Raw genomic sequence first — 17,448 nt, forward strand, 5'->3', positions numbered from 1 at the left:
GCTAAACATCCTCCAATGCACAGGATGGACTCAGAACAAGGAACGATCTGGCCCAAGGTCAAGTACCAAGGTCAAGAACCCTCATTTCAGTTCCTTCTCTCTGGCTGATCTGATCCCAGGCCACATGGAACAGCATTTCTCAACCTTGCCTGCCCTTAGGAAACACCTAGGCACTCCTTCTTTCTCATTCTCTTTCTTTCTCTTTCTCGTTCTCTTTCTTTCTCTCTCTCATTCTCTTTCTTTCCTGCTCTCTCTTTTACTCTTTTTGAAGAGATGAGGTCTCCCTATGTTGCCCAGGCAGGAGTGCAGTAGCACAGTCATAGCTCACTGCAGCCTCTAACTTCTAGGCTCAAGCAATTCTCCCACCTCAGTCTCCCAAGTGGCTGGGACTACAGACACCCTGCCTTTTCTTAAAAATGCAGATTCCTGGGCACCCTCCCAAGCCTTCCGAATCTGAATCTCCAGGCATGTAGCTTGGGAATCTGTATTTTTAACAAGCCCAAGGTGAATTTTAGGACCAGAAGAAGTTGCTCTGTTATGAATTGCGTGGCAGCCGTGTGTAAATCACACTCATTCCACGCCTCCGTTCTTTTACTTGTAAAATGATAGTGTTTTTCCTTTTTATCTAGAAGAGTTCTTGGCAGGATTGGTGGACGCAGTAGTTGAGGAAGCATTTATATGCAAGATCAGGTTATCATAATATGCAAAGCAAGCGTAACATGATGACGTTTTAGTTTAAATTCCCCAAGAGCAAGGAGCCGGACTCTCCTATTTGCTGCTGTATCCTGGGAACATGTTACACACCCAATAAGCACTTACTGAATGAACAGAGGCCCTAGGGACCACAGCATCAGTGATGGAGCCTCACACACTCACACCAACCCCCAAGCCAGGTCAGTGTCCTGGGGCCACGCTGCAGCCGCAGGCTGATCGGGGCAGCGTTAGCACTGTCAGTGGGCTACTTCCTCCATAAAAATGTATTTGAACATGTATTTTATGACTGTGTTGGTATAAAGAGAAATATAATCCAGGCTGGATTCATTATTATATGCAGGCATTTTTCCCTCTTATGAAAACAATGATACAATTAAAGGCTTCTTGTGGCCCCAGTATGGCTGTGCCCCGGGACAGGTCGGCACTGATGCCTCGTGGCATCTTGAGAGTTCCTAATCCAGTTGATCTGGGGCATGGCCTGGGCATGGAGCCTTTTAAATTCTCCCCCAGGGGATTGTTTTATCATTTTTTTTTTTTTTTTTTTTTTTTTTAGAGCAAGGGCCTCACTCTGTTGCTCAGGCCAGAGTGCAGTGGTGCGATCACGGCTTACTGCAGCCTTGAACTCCTGGGTTCAAGTCATCCTCCTACCTCAGCCTCCGGAGCAGCTGGGACCACAGGCACACCCCACCATGCCCAGCTAATATTTATTTATTTATTTATTTAGAGACAGAGTTTTGCTCTTGTTGCCCAGGCTGGAGTTCAATGGTGCAATGTCAGCTCACTGCAACCTCTGCCTCCTGGGTTCAAGCCATTCTCCTGCCTCAGCCTCCTGAGTAGATGGGATTACAGGCCTGTGCTACCACACCTGGCTAATTTTGTATTTTAGTAGAGACAGGGTTTCTCCATGTTGGTCAGGCTGGTCTCGAATTCCCGACCTTAGGTGATCCACCCGCCTTGGCCTCCCAAACTGCTGGGATTACTGGCGTGAGCCACCATGCTCAAACTTAATTTTTATTTTGTAGAGACGAGGTCTCACTATGTTGCCCAGACTGGTCTTTAATTCCGGGGCTCCAGCAATCATCCTGCCTTAGCCTCCCCAAAGTGCTGGGATTACAGGCATGAGCCACCACACCCAGCCTCCCCCAGGGGATTCTAATGTACAGCTGTAGAGTCTGATGATAGTGGCCCTGGCCCTGTTTTACAAGATTCAGTAAGAATCTTTCCCATCTGGAATCATCCACCAGCAGCCGGACACAGCCGTGACTGACAAGGTCAGGAGGCCAGGCATGGTCCCCAACACTGTATAACAACAGAAGGAACAATCGTTCCTACCCTTTAGTCCCTGAGATCAGCGAGGCAACAGTCATTTATCTTCCCCCCTGGGGGTGGTTGGCCTGAAAGTCCTTGCAGGGCTCCTGGAGTACTGAAGGCTTCCAGGCCAGCGCAGCTCCAGGCAGCTCAGCCCCTTCCCCTTACGCTCCACACACCCAGAGACACATGCACATGTGGATGCACATACACACGGGGCCAGACACTCACAGACAGCTACGGAGACACCCGGAGCCCAGCTCACACACATGACAGACACCTAGACCCTCCAACAAACACCCACAGACACACCCACATATACACAGACACACTCCTACATATCCCCCACACACACAGCCCCCAACACACACACACACACACACACACACACCCCTATAGAAACACCCAGACCACCACCCCTCATATATACACATGTGGACACTATCTGGTCACTGATAAAGGCCTGAATTGATTTAAGACTTTTAGGCCGGGCGCGGTGGCTCAAGCCTGTAATCCCAGCACTTTGGGAGGCCGAGACAGGTGGATCACGAGGTCAGGAGATCGAGACCATCCTGGCTAACACGGTAAAACCCCGTCTCTACTAAAAAAAAATACAAAAAACTAGCCAGGCGAGGTGGCGGGCGCCTGTAGTCCCAGCAACTCGGGAGGCTGAGGCAGGAGAATGGCGTAAAACCGGGAGGCGGAGCTTGCAGTGAGCTGAGATCCGACCACTGCACTCCAGCCTGGGCGACAGAGCAAGACTCCGTCTCAAAAAAAAAAAAAAAAACAGACTTTAAGACAGAAATCAGGCAGAACATAAAATCAGGAGGCCATTTAGTTAGACAAACAGCTAATGCAGGGAAAGGCAAACCAATGCAAGCACAAAGAAAGACCTTCAGTGAAAACAGGAAGGCCAAGCACGGTGGCTCATGCCTGTAATCCCAGCACTTTGGGAGGCCAAGGCAGGAGGATCACTTAAGCCCAGGAGTTTGAGACCAGTCTGGGCAATACAGAAGACCCCAACTCTACAAAAAATTTTAAAATTAGCTGAGTGTAGTGGCGTGTGCTTGTAATCCCAGCTACTCAGGAGGCTGAGGCAAGTAGATGGCTTGAACCCAGGACTTCGAGACCAGCCTGGGCAACATAGTGAGACACCGTCTCCACAAAAAATAAGCCAGGCATGGTGACATGCACTTGTAGTCCCAGCTACTTGGGAGGCTGAGGCAGGAGGATTGCTTGAACCCGGGAGGTGGAGGTTGCAGGGAGCTGAGATCACGCCACTGTGCTCCAGCCTGGGTGACAGAGTGAGACTTGGTCTTAATCAATTAATCAATGAACCATACAGGTAGAATTACCCTATAACCCAGCAATTGCATTCCTAGGTATACACCCAAAGGAACTGAAAACATGTCTGTAAACATATGCCTGTAAACAAATGTTCTCAGCGGCATTATTCACAATAGCCAAAAGGTAGAAGTAACACAGACGTTCATCGAAGGATGAGTGGATTAACCAATTGTGGTCTATCCACACAATGGAGTATATTCATCCACAAGAAGGAATGAACCGCTGGTCCACGTCACCATGTGGATGAACCTTGAAAACATGATGTTCAGCAAAAGATGGCAGATGCAAAGATCACGTATTCTACGATTCCATTGATATAGTATACCCACTATAGGTAAATCCAGACAGAATGCAGACTGATGGGTGCCAGGGGTTGTGGGGAGGAGGGAATGGGGAGTGACTGTTAATGGGTTTGGGGCATTATTTTGGGCTGATGAAAATGTTTTGGAACTAGGTAGAAGTGATGGTTACACAGTACTGTGAATGCACTAAAAGCCACCTGATTACGTACTTTAACACTAGGTGAATTTTAGACAGAAAGAAGGAAGGAGGGAAGAGGAAAGAGGAAGAAATGTTGGCGGGGCAGCGCTAAGCCCACTGTTCACTCTTCCTAGGCAGGGTCGCGCTTTCCACCCCAATGCCTGCGACAGAGCAGGAGTTAATCAATAATAAACAACGTGAAATCCACAGACACCAACCAGAGGCTTCCAGATGTTACCCTTCACACTTACTTTACACCGTGACCCCTCCCCCAAACACACACACCTATATATCCAAAAGTTTTACAGATAATACTCAGACCTATTATGAGTAATGCACTGTGACTTTTGACGAACCCATTAAATTGATTTTGCACATTTGGGAAACAGGCCAAGATCACTTAAGAGGCACTGCAGTACTAAGAGCTTTAAGAATACTTAAATGCTGAGGCCAGGCATGGTGGCTCACTTCTGTAATCCTAGCACTTTGGGAAGCCGAGGCAGGCACATCACTTGAGGTCAGGAGTTTGAGACCAGCCTGGCCAACATGACGAAACCCCGTCTCTACTAAAAATACAAAAATTAGCGAGGCAGGAGGGAGCGCACCTGTAGTCCAAGCTACTCAGGAGGCTGAGGCATGAGAATCACTTAAGCCCTGGAGGTGGAGGTTGCAGTGAGCCGAGATTATGCCATTGCACTCCAGCCTGGGCAAAAGAGTGAGGCTCCATCTCAAAAGAAAAAAAGAAAAGAAAAAGAAGGAACAGAAAGGGAAAGAGAAGGAGAAAAGGTAATTAATTGAGAGAACATCTTTTTAATACTGCAGAGAGCAGTTACAAGGTGGTTAGTACATGGTTACGTGCACTAGACTCTATACTTGGTGGTGAGCTATTCATTTATTTTTTCATTTTAATCTGAGCTCCAGAATCTTATTTAAAATTTCGATTAAAAAAAAAATGCCAGGCGCGGTGGCTCATTCCTGTAGTAATCCCAGCACTTTGGGAGGCTGAAGTGGGCAGGTCAGGAGTTCAAGACAAGCCTGGTTAACATGGTGAAGCCCCATCTCCACTAAATATACAAAAAGTAGCTGGGCACGGTGGCAGGTTCCTGTAATCCCAGCTACTCGGGAGGCAGAGGCAGGAGAATCGCTTGAACCCGGGAAGTGGAGGCTGCAGTGAGCTGAGATCATGCCATTGCACTCTAGTCTGAGTGACAGAGCAAGACTCCCTCTCAAAAAAATAAAAAGCGAAACTACTCTTAACGTCTCTTTCATGGCCCCTGGTAGATCTACTTCCAATTCACTCATGTGCCTGCAAAATACAGGTGACTCATTGTAAACATTTCAGTCATACAGGAAGGAGAGGACCGACGAACCAAAAGGCAAATCAGAATTCTGCAAGTAAAATTCCAACGTCTAGATTTACTCCTAACAGAAATCCTGAGCCCAGAAAGTCAGAGAAGGATTTTTAACATCCCAAACACGTCAGACTCTCACTGGAGAGAAAACTGAGGCCAAATGGTGTGAGTATATGAAGCCCTGTTTATAAATAGTTCAGTATCCAACAGAAGTGTTCTCGTTAGCAACTGGGAAGCCAGTTGTCCCAGAGAAAAAATCTTCACGGGTAACGCTGTGGTCAGCAAGGAATCCATCATATGCTTAAGTCTGGCTTCAAGAGATGCAGTAGCTGAATAATTTCATTAAGACACAAACCAACACTTCTTAGAAGGCCACCTCGCCTAGATGGACATAACAGAATATAAGATAAATAGCCACTTTTGGTTTCAGATTGGTAAAATTCCTCTTTGCGGTCCAAGCAGGCAGGTATAAAGCCCTTTCATTAATTGAATGTGAACCAGTGTTTGCAAGAGACTCTCAAGTCCCCATCAAACAGCGGCAGAACAAAAGAGCCTTTTAATTTGATATGTAAGTCCATACTTTGAACAGTAAAATGGAATATCCAATGAACGCTTCGTACTCCAGGCATCTGACATGAAAGTTTCGCGTAATACATGTTTTTACTGATCCTGAAATAGGGCTCTTGTTTTGAAGACTTTGCATGTGTAATTAATAATAGCTTGAGATCATGTATATGCCACCATCTGAGCCAAACTGCTAAATATGCATGGCCCCAAAACTACACAATCAAGATCTGGAAAGCAGCAATTTTTCAAGACTGTAATTTAGGGTTTAAATGACAATGTAAGCCACACCAAGATGACATTATTTCCTTGCATCTAGCAAAATGAAGCTGTATCATCAGGTAGCAAAGGAGGGGGGAAGGCGGCATCCATACTCCTGACATGTTACAATACCCTCCTTTTAGCATCTCACAAAGCATGTTTTGTTCAGAGAATGAATGAGGACAGCTCTCTTCTGTGCATTTTATTAAAACTTGAAAGCTATGGCTTGCCGCCATCAACGACGCCTATTGGGTTCCAAAAGCCTCATGTTCAAATCTGACTCGTTAGCAAATCCACCCAAATCAACATCGCTCATCTAGACATTGCAGGATATTCAGCAAGTCTGATGTTTTTAATCGGGAAGGATTTTCTACCGTTACTGAGCAAATAAAGGTTCTTTGTAGCAATGGCTGGAAACGCAACATGAGCCCTTTCTTCACACCAAAAGAACTCATAAATAGTTCACCGGGTGAACCAAAGACTTTATTTTTCAAAAGCAGGTAACACCAAAGTACTATGTGGTATCCGTATTCATTGCAAAAATGATAATTACTGGAATTTTCCAAACGTCAAATGAAGTAAGGGGGATCCATGGTTACCACTATCATTTTCAACCAATATACAGATGTTCGCTCAAGGTCTAGGTTTTATTTTTACATAGTAGTATTCACATGAGTTCCCTAAGCTGAATTATTGTCAAATCGAGGACTCTTGAAGGTCGAGCCCAGCTTTGTCTTGACTTCAAAGATGACACAGCAGCCAACCTAGAATCCTGGCTTGCTGCTTGAGTCCTGGAAATCATGTCTTCTGATGTTTTACAACAAGCCATGTCTCTGAAAACTAAAATCAGACTTCAGATTCCTCTGAAACAGGTCTGGTTCCCAAGTGTTCCGCACCATGGTACCCAGACATGCTCAAAATGTGCTTTCCCTTATCTTCCGAAACCCACCACCAGGAACCCAAAAGGGACCCCACTTTGGGAGTTCCATGATGAAGGTGTTTAAGAACCACATGAACCCCAAGTAAAGGCAGCGGATGAAATTATCCATTTCTTTTCCTTTTCTTTTTTTAAGTGAGACTACACTGGCAAATGGGAAAATGACACCGATCATATGATTAGAGAAAATGGTTTTATAAATCCTCCTCTTGAAATTATGTTCAGGCCCCACACGGTAGCTCATGCCTGCAATCCCAGCACTTCGGGAGGCCAAAGCAGAAGGATCTCTTGAGCCCAGGAGTTTGAGACCAGCCTGGGCAACACAGTAAGACCCCGTCTCTGTTTTGTTTTGTTTTTTTTTTAAAAGAAAGAAATTCTGTTCAAAAGCATTTCAGACCAAAAGGAGGTCATAAAAACTGTTCATATAATTACCCTATGAGAAAAAAATCCCTGTATGGAAAGGGGCACTGATGATCTGGCACAGAGAAACAAGGGGACACAGGGCAGTGATAAAATCCAGCCCTGGTATTCTAGGATGCATTTATGACCTCATGGATATGTCTGTACTGCGTGTTAATAGCCCCTCTTTTTACTTAAAAAAAAAAAAAATTAGGAAATTAAAGTGAATCTGTGTGCTAATGAAGTCTGAAGTTACAGATTCTAAAAGCCAAGCCTGTAAAGTCTATAAGGCAAGATCTTTATCATCAGGGATGGGAACAGATGGATAAGATAATGGTAGGCACTAAAGGCTGGTTCAGCTGAGCTCTGAGCAGAACAGCCTCAAAAATAAGGCAACTGTGGCTTCTCAGTTTGAGACTGCCACCAGAAAGGCCCACGGAGGCAGGAAAAAAGAGCCACTGATGGCAGATCACTGGAAGATACTCGGAGAGGGCAATGATCACAGTTAGATGGGAGGACTCAGGGTCACAGGGAGGCAGGAAACCGTTGAACTGACACTCAAGGGGAATGTCTTTGCAAGTCCTATGCACGACTCCAAGCAGCAATTTTTGGGGTTTGGAGGTTTGTTAGTTTTGCGACATTTCCCCCCAGAAGAAGACATGAAGGTGGGCCCCCTGGAGAGGTGAGACCACCAGGGCAGAACCTCCACCAGGTGTGAAGCTTGATGAGAGGTGGAAAGGACTTCCTGCGGCACCCGGCTCCCTCCACGTCTGGCTGAGTCCTACAAACGCTTGTAGGTGCCCAGGAGAGCTCTGCAGTTGGGACAGTAATGGTCCACGTCCTGCAGGGCGTCCACGCAGAAGGGGATGAAGCAGCAGCCCGCTACGCACCTGGGAGGGGAGAGAGACACATGGAGCACGTTACTGACCACAATAGGATGGACACTGGCTGCCAAAAACATGTTCATGTCCTTCTTTGTAAAAAGGGTCTTTGCCAGTATAATTAGGAATTTTGAGATGGGATCGTCTTGGATTATCCAGGTGGACCCCCAAAACCCAATGACCTTAGAAGAAGAGGAGAGGACACACAGAGATTCAGAGAGGGCAGAAGGGCATGTGAAGACAGAGGCAGAGGCTGGAACGATGAGGCCATAAGCCAAGGAACACCTGGAGCTACCAGAAGCTGGAGGAGGCAAAAAAACATTCTGCCCTGAAGCCTTAGGAGGGAGCGTGGCCCTGCTGACATTTTGGGGTTTTTTTTTTTGGTTTGTTTGTTTATTTGTTTGTTTTGAGACGGAGTCTTGCTCTGTTGCCCAGGGTTCAAGCAATTCTCCCTCCTCCTGGGTTCAAGCAATTCTCCTCGCCTCAGCCTCCTGAGTAGCTGGGACTGCAGGTGCATGCCACCACGCCCAGCTAAGTTATGTATTTTTAGGAGAGATGAGGTTTCACCATGTTGGCCAGGCTGGTCTCAAACTCCTGACCTCAAGTGATCCACCTGCCTTGGCCTCCCCAAGTGCTGGGATTACAGGCGAGAGCCACCACACCCGGCTCCTGCTGACATTTTGATTTTGCACTTCTGGCCCCTAGAATTGTGAGAGTCAATATCTGTTGTTTTAAACACTAGGTGTGTTGTAATTCGTGATGGCACCCCTAGGAAATTAACATGCCAGCCAACGCCAAGGTTCCTCCTAAGGACAGACCCCCTTTGAGCATGATTTTCAAATCTTGAGTCATTTGGGAATCTTTCAAAGTCTTAGATGGGCTTGGTGAACTTTTTTTTGCAAAGGGCCAGATAGTAGATCTTTTAGTCTTTTTGTTGCTGTTCTTTGTTTGTTTTTGTACAGATGGGGTCTTGCTATGTTGCGCAGGCTAGTCTTGAACTGCTGGCCTCAAGTGATCCTTCCACCTCCGCCTCCCAAAGTGCTGAGATTACAAGTGGAAGCCACCACACACCCGGCCAGATACTTTCATCCTGACGAGCCATGGAGTCTCTGTTGCCACTACTCAACTCTGCCCTTGCAACGAGAAGACAGCCACAGAGAATCCAAAAACCAATAGGCGTGGCTATGTTCCTGTGAAACTGCAAACAGGCGCCTGGCTCCAGGGCCGTTTTGCCAACCCCTGTCTTACTGATCTCTTTCCCATATACACAGGCTGCTTCTTACAGCAACCAAGTAGAATTCTCCAAATAACAACTCTTAACCTACATAATCCACCATTGGCACACACAGGAAGGAACGTCAGACAGCCTGACAACCAATGTTTGTCAAAAACGTGGTTAAAACTCAGCCTTTTACGGGAAGACGCTGGTTTACATAAGGCAAAATTTGGAAACATTCTGATGAGGAAATTATCTCATGAAAGAAATTTCCTCCTATTGCCTAAGCTTTCCAGAGCTCAAATAAGAGCAGTCAGTCCGTTCAGCAGGAGTCCTAACCTATGGCTTACAGGTGCAGGCACGGCTCCAGGCAGCACACACATATATTTTATCCTCGGCAGCCCCTGAGGTGGGCCTTATTGCCCCGCCCCCCCGTCTATAGATGAGGAACCGAAGCACAGAGAGGTAAAGTCATTTGCCCATGGCCACACAGCTAGTGAGAGGCAGGATTTGAACCCACTCTACCATGTTTAAGGAAGGAACAAAGGGAGGGAAACAAAGGCTGCCTCAATTTGTAAAGCCAGATTGGCAGAGGCCAATACTCAGTGTAAGTTTCTATTCCTCTATAATTCCAGCACTTTGGGAGGTCAAGGCGGGAGGATTGCTTGGGTCCAGGAGTTTAAGACCAGCCTGGGCAGCACAGTAAAACCCCCGCTTCCACACACACACACACACACAAAAAATTTTTAACTAGCTGGGTATGGTGGCACACACCTGTGGTCCCAGATACTCAGGAGGCTGAAGTGGGAGGATTGCATGAGCCCAGGAGGTCAAAGCTGCAGAGAGCTACGATCGTACCACTGCACTCCTGCCTGGGCAACACAGCAAGACTCAGTCTCACACAAAACAAAACAAGGAAGTTTCTATTCTGTCCTTTCCCTGATTTCAAAGATAAAAATTTGTTTTAATACAAATATCCAGAGGCAATGGACTCTTTTTTTTTTTTTTTTTTTTTTTTAAGCATTTTCTGCCCATGGAATGAAAACAACAGCAGAGTCCTGTGGGCAAGAAGGGGAATCAGGTGCCCAGAAAGCTGTTTTGTCTCCTTCCTTCCTTATTTAACACATGACCTCGAGGAAGTTAACTACACTCTCCGGGACTCTGAGCCTCTTACTGAAGTTAGGAAGAGAAATATTGTTCCTTTTCAACCTCAAGTCACCAAAGGACAATGTGGAGGAATGTGTTGGTTGCATGAGGCTCCTGAAACTCACAAACATCGGTTCCTTCAAGGAAAAGAATGGAGCCCCTTGGGGTTTTCTGAGTGGCTCACGTGGCCAGGAATAAGGAAGCTACTTTTACCTGCTTGGTGGGAAACAAAAAATTGATTGTGTTTCCTCAGATTTTTCTCCCAGAACAGAAACTATTATCTCTTTAAACATAATACCCTGGGTGCAGACATAAATATTTACATAATTCCCATGCATGGGCAACGGGAAAAATACTTTGGGTCATAAAAGGATAAGAAGTTTTGAAGCGATTCCTATGAAGAATTTTAATGTACAGATTGTTTAAAGCTTCCCTCGGGCTCCAGCAAACATTATTATTTAGGTCATGAAATTCTAGAAGAAAAGGAACCCCTGAGGGTATTGCCCTACACACAGCTGGAAGCAGCTGTGAAGCTTGTCCCCACGCGCAGATAAGCAAGAAGAAAAGACGGAAGACCAATTTCTGGGGACTGATAGAGCAGTAGGGATGACTTGGCCTCCCAGGGGGTATTTTTGGTCAGAAGTGGGGAGCGTAGTGCTCCTGGCATCAAGCGAGTGGGGGCCAGGGATGCTATTCAATATCCTACAATGCACAGGACACCCCCTACAATCAAGAAATGTCTTGGGCCAGGCATGGTGACCCATGCCTGTAATCCCAGCACTTTGGCAGGCTGAGGCGGGCAGATCACCTGAGGTCAGGAGTTCGAGACCAGCCTGGCCAACATGGTGAGACCCTATCTCTACTAAAAATACAAAATATTAGCCGGGCGTGGCGGTGCACACTTGTAATCCCAGCTACTAGGGAGGCTGAGGCAGGACAATCGCTTGAACCCGGGGAGCAGAGGTTACAGTGAGCCGGGATCACGCCACTGCACTCCAGCCTGGGCAACAGAGTGAGAATCCGTCACAAAAAAAGAAAGAACTCTGTTAGGCCAGGCACAGTGGCTCACACCTGTAATCCCAGCACTTTGGGAGGCCGAGGCGTGCAGATCACCTAAGGTCAGGAGTTTGAGGCCAGCCTGGCCAAGATGGTGAAACCCCGACTCTATTAAAAATAAGCTGGGCGTGGTTGTGTACCCCTATAATCCCAGCTACGCAGGAGGCTGAGGCAGGAGAATCGTTTGAACCTGAGCAGTGGGGGTTGCAGGGAGCCGAGAATGCCCCACTGTACTCCAGCCTGGGTGACAGAGTGAGACTCCATCTCAAAAAAAACCAACACAAATGTCTGGCCTGAATGCCAAGCATGGTGCGGTTGAGAACCCACCCCGCCGCCAGCACCCGGAGAGAAGGGCAGGAGGGCTTGGGGCCAAGTGGGAGGCAGACTCACCCCAGCAGGCACAGGCTCCCGCAGGACAGCCAGGTCAGGGCACCGGCATTATAGGACAGCTGACTCACGATCATCTTGTTGCAGGAGGGACAACACATTTGAACAGGGCGGTCCAGAAAGGAGATGGGGTGCTGCACATAGACCGTCTGCACGGTAACTGATGAAAGGGAGAGGGACAAACACAGGCTGCTCAGGAAACAAGGCCAATAGCATTCACAACAGGACAAAGAGAGGAACGCAGGGATGCCAGCAAATACTATAATTGTACATCCGTGTTCATAGCATGCGTTCGTCATTTGGCTACCTATGAGAGCCAAAAGGGGAAGGAACACAAGTGTCCATTGATGGACCAATGAATTAACACAGCGAGGTTTCTCCATCCACCAGAATATGATTCAGCCTCAAAAAACAGGAGGAACGGGCGCAGTGGCTCATGTCTATAATCCCAACACTTTGGGAGGCCGAGGTGGGAGGATTGCTTGAGCCTAGGAGTTCGAGATCAGCCTAGGCAACATGACAAGACCTCATCTCTACAAAAAACTATAAAAATTAGCCCGGCGTGGTGGTGCATGCCTGTAGTCCCAGCTACTCAGGAGGCTGAGGTGAGTCAAGGGGATCACTTGAGTCTGAGACATTGAGGCTGCAGTCAATCATGACTGCGCCACTGCACTCCAGTCTGGGCAACAAAGTGAGATTCAGTCTCAAAAATAAACAAATAAATCTTAACCAGCCTCACACTGTGCCTAGCAGCCCTTGATAAACAATCCACTCTTTTTACACAGACCCTTTGATAAACTCTGACACCCAATGATAAGGGTAGAGTTTACCAAGCCAGGAAATGCAGGTCAGCTCTGTAAGACAATAAGCTCGTGAACTGTGTTGATACAAGAAATGAAAATATGAAATAATGCTCGGAAGAAAAAGCTATGTGAAACCATGTTTGAACATTCACAAGAATCAGAAGAGAATCCATGCTGGGTGCGGTGGCTCACACCTGTAATCCCAGCAAATCCCTTGGCTTTGGGAGGCCGAGGCGGGTGAATCACCAGAGGTCAGGAGACCAGCCTGGCCAACATGGTGAAACCCTGTTTCAAAAGACAAAAATTAGCCAGGCATGGTGGCACGCGCCTGTAGTCCCAGCTACTTGGGAGGCTGAGGCAGGAGAATCATTTGAACCCGGGAGACAGAGGTTGCAGTGAGCTGAGATCACGCCACTGCACTCCAGCTTGGGCAACAGAACAAACTCTACCTCAAAAGAAAAAAGAGAATCCAGGGTGATGACAATCATTAAGCACTTCAGTTGTTAAGCTCATATTTTTGTCAAAGCAACTTCCTTCTGTTCCTTTTTACATTGTTAGAATGCCATTTATGTAACAAATGGATTAGGAGAATATTACTACCTAGAGTTAAGTGAACTTAGTAATACTCACAGATAAGACCCTGCTTCCGGAAAAGTAGTATCGAATCATACTTGAGCACTTATGCGAAATTTTTTTTTGAGGAGGGGCCAGAGTCTTGTTCTGTTGCCCAGGCTGGAGTGCAGGGGTATAATCATAGCTCACTGGAACATCATCCTCCTGGGCTCAAGCAATCCTCCCTCCTCTGCCTCCCAAGTAGCTGGGACTACAGGTGCAAACCATCACACTCAGCTAATTTTATTTTCATAGAGATGATGTCTCACTATGTCACTCAGGCTGATCTGGAACTCCTGGCCTCAGGTGATCCTCCTGCCTCCATAGCTAGGATTACAGGCACAAGCCACCACACCCAGTTCATACATTCTATTAAGTGTTTTTGGGGTTCAAAAATAAGTTATTTGGGCCAGGCTCTGTGGCTCATGCTGATAATTCTAACACTTTGGGAGGCCAAGGGAGGTGGGAAGATCGTTTAAGCTCAGGAGTTAAAGATCAGCCTGGTAACACAGTGAGATCCCGTTTCTACAAAAATTTAAAAACTAGTCAGGTGTGGTGGTGTATGCCTGTAGTCTCAGCTATTCCAGAGACTGAGGTGGGAGGGATCACTTGAGCCCAGGAGGCCCAGGTTATAGCGAGCCATGACTGCACCACTGCACTCCAGCCTGGGCAACATGGTAAGACCCTGTCTCAAAAAAAAAAAAAAAAAAAAAAAAAAAGAAGAAGAAACTATGGATCACAGGATGGTCTAAGAATCCAGCTCAAGTGGTCAAAATAACTTGAACACAACAATAAGAATTCACTTTTATCGAATGAGTACTCTGTATTTGGCACACAGAACTTCCTTTCATGTTAACAACCCACTGATATTTGTAAACAGGTACTGGATGAAACCTGTTTTACAAATGGGGAAGCTGAGGCACAAGGCGGTTATGTGAACCCAGGTGGTCTGATTCACGGGTCCCCTCTCTGAGCTAAAGATTTCTTCCAGAACTGCCTGTGATACTGAAGCAGTGATATACCAGGGCACATTTGGGCGGAAGGAAGCACCCAAGGACAGGGACCATCTGGTTGCTCAAAAGCAGAAGAGCAACTTGCATTGAGGGTGAGCTGGTATGAAAACACAATCACACACTGCTCAGGACAGTTTCTTCTCCCTGTTCCTACCTCAGCCCTGGCCTCAGGGCAGAAGTTCTGCATCAGACCTTAGGAGGAAGGGTGGGGGCCCTTAAGACACAAACTCCCATTCTCAGAAGAAAGTTGGTTGTGCCTCCGTGAGACGTGCCAAATGATTCGTATATGATGGTCATGGGAAGATCCTAAACCATACTTCATTATAGAAAAGCCATGAGCCTCACCAACATGGAATCTAAAAGACTGTGTGTGGCCGGGCGCGGTGGCTCCTGCCTGTAATCCCAGCACTTTGGGAGGCCGAGGCTGGCGGATCACAAGGTCAGGAAATTGAGACCATCCTGGCGAACACGGTGAAACCCCGTCTCTACTAAAAATACAAAAAAATTAGCCGGGCGTGATGGCGGGTGCCTGTAGTCCCAGCTTCTAGGGAGGCTGAGGCAGGAGAACGGCGTGAACCCGGGAGGTGGCAGAGCTTGCAATGAGCGGAGATTGCGCCACTGCACTCCAGCCTGGGCGACAGAGCAAGACTCTGTCTCAAAAAAAAAAAAAAAAAAAAACACACTGTGTGTGGAATTTCAAGGTAAGGGGGTAAAACTGGAACATACTGGCACTTCACTTAGACTCTGGCAGAGTCACTTCGGTCACTCTCCTGATTCCCACTCTCCTGACTCCCAGGGTGGAGGGCCAAGGAATGGTAAGGGAGGCCTAGGAGGCCACACGTACTTGGATTGTTATTGGGGATGGGCGCTGCCTGGGTAAAATACGAAGGAGGATTCATGCCCTTCCCATCAGGCCCTGTCACAAGCCCCGTAGTTGGCCCAGGCATGGGAGCTGGAGGCGTGGGGTAATAACTGTTAACAGCCACTGTCTCTTCATAGGATGGAGGTGCAGATGGTGCTGAGGAAGGCCCAGTGGCCGCCTGGTAAGGTCCTGGAACCGACATTTTACCTAAAACAGAAACAGAACATAACAGATAAGAAATTCAATTGATCTCTCCCTCTCTCTTTTTCACCCAAGTCTTCAATTTTCTTTCTGGCAAACAAAAATTCTGAGAAAATGACTTCAATCCAGCTTTGTCCAAAACCCAGGAAGAGGGTTAATGTCCCTTCAAGACCCCAGAATTATTATCTTAATGGATTCCCTAAATAAAAATCAAAAAGTAAATAATTTCTACCAAAAATCACCAAAACCTGGAAAATCCCAAGTGGAAACATCAACCAAATACGAGTTACTTCTTCTCCATATCTTAAACCATTACCGGACAATGACCTATCTTCCATAGCTGATGTTTCTTCTTCTTTTTTTTTTTTTTTTTTTTTTTGGTTTTTAAACCACTGTGGTTTTCACTAACTGTTTCAGGTAACGGAAAGGATAAAGGCATTCAAAAACCAACCACAAACTATCGCATCGCAAATAGCAAAGGGGCCAGATGCCACAAAATGAACACTGTATGATACTATTTAAATAAAGGTCAGAAATAGGCAAGATGAATTCATGGGGCGGTTACTCTTGTACTCTTGGGAGAGGAAGAAGAATCTGAAAAGGGGCACGAGGGGACCTTTGCAGGGGGCGGGTCCTGTTCTCGTTCTTCACCTGGGGGCTAGTTACAGAGATATGTTCAGTCTGTAAAAAGCTGAGTTGTACAATTAAAATGTATATACTTTTTAGTATGTGTGTTATAGTTTTTTTTGTTTTTTTTTTTTTTTTGAGACAAGATCTCACTCAGGCTAGAGTGCAGTGGTGCGATCTCAGCTCACTGCAGCCTCCACCACCCAGGCTCAGGTGATCTTCCTGCCTCAGCCTCCCAGGGACTACAGGCATGCGTCCCTGCGCTCAGCTAATGTCTTTATTTTTTGTAGAGACGGGAGGCTCACTTTAATGTCTAGGCTGGTCTTGAACTCCTGGGCGCAAGTGATCCTTCTGCCTTGGCCTCCCAATGTGTTGGGATTAAAGGTGTGAGCCACTCTGCCCAGCCTGTGTGTTATAGCTTTTTAAGAAGGAAATACACATAGACTGCAGTTCCCATTTTGAAAAATGAGCACCAGAGCAGCCAGGCACACATTTTCTTTTGTGAGGGCAAAAAAAGGATTTCCCTCCAGCCCTGGCAGAGCTGCTGCTCGCCTAGAATTACACCCTGCACCCAGAGTGTGCTCCTGTCTGACGTTCCGTGCTCCAGCAGCCATGGGGCAGCTGGAGGCAGACACAGTGCTGTTCTTTGTGTGACTGTTTTTCTAACTGGGCAGGGTTCAGGCTGCCTTAGAAGAGCCATTCAAATCTGTCTCGGGAGAAATGGGAAACGAGGCTCCAGGGCAGCGAGCCACACAGCACAGGGCTCGGACAGGCCTGCCACCTCTCCCCTCTCCCTACACTGTCTGCCTCATTTTCTAGAACTCGTGGGAAGCCAAGGCAGCAATTAATCCCACTGCAGGGAGAAGGGTGGAGTCCTTCTCGGAAGCCCTGCCTCTAAACCAAGCCCCAAGGAGGAGACTTCTCTGGAGGAACCGAAGAAAGGGTATTCACCTCAAAGTGGAAACAGAGACCAGGTGTGGTGGCTCACACCTGTAATCCCAGCACTTTGTGGGATCGAGGTGGCAGGATAGCCTGAGCCCAGGCAGGATCTCAAGACTAGCCTGGGCAACATGGTGAGACCCCCATCTCTAAAACAAAACAAAAGGGCTGGGTGCAGTGGCTCATGCCTGTAATCCCAGTACTTTGGGAGGTTGAGGCAGGAGGATCACTTGAGCCCAGGAATTCACGACCAGTCTGGGCAACATAGTGAGACCCTGTCTCTACAACGAATAAAAAAATTAGCCAGGTGTAGTGGCACACACGTGTAATCCCAGCTACTTAG

General features: G+C 47.1%; 1 protein-coding gene across 8 annotated transcripts in view; it reads right to left on the bottom strand.

Moving 5' to 3' along the window:
- Positions 1-6,487: 6,487 nt before the first annotated feature.
- The window catches only part of LOC105467758 (lipopolysaccharide induced TNF factor), a 78,571-nt gene continuing 67,610 nt past the window's right edge, over positions 6,488-17,448 (bottom strand). For all 8 annotated transcript variants that reach the window (XM_011717460.2, XM_011717459.2, XM_011717457.2 and 5 more), the window contains exons 2-4: positions 15,321-15,545; positions 12,052-12,208; positions 6,488-8,252 (exon numbers count right to left, since the gene is read on the bottom strand). In XM_011717460.2, coding sequence (XP_011715762.1) covers positions 8,144-8,252; positions 12,052-12,208; positions 15,321-15,540 — 486 coding nt within the window. In that variant the 5' untranslated portion in view covers positions 15,541-15,545 and the 3' untranslated portion in view covers positions 6,488-8,143. The remainder of the gene's footprint in view (positions 8,253-12,051; positions 12,209-15,320; positions 15,546-17,448) is intronic.

Source organism: Macaca nemestrina, chromosome 18, assembly GCF_043159975.1.
Source record: "Macaca nemestrina isolate mMacNem1 chromosome 18, mMacNem.hap1, whole genome shotgun sequence".
Lineage (NCBI taxonomy): Eukaryota > Metazoa > Chordata > Mammalia > Primates > Cercopithecidae > Macaca > Macaca nemestrina.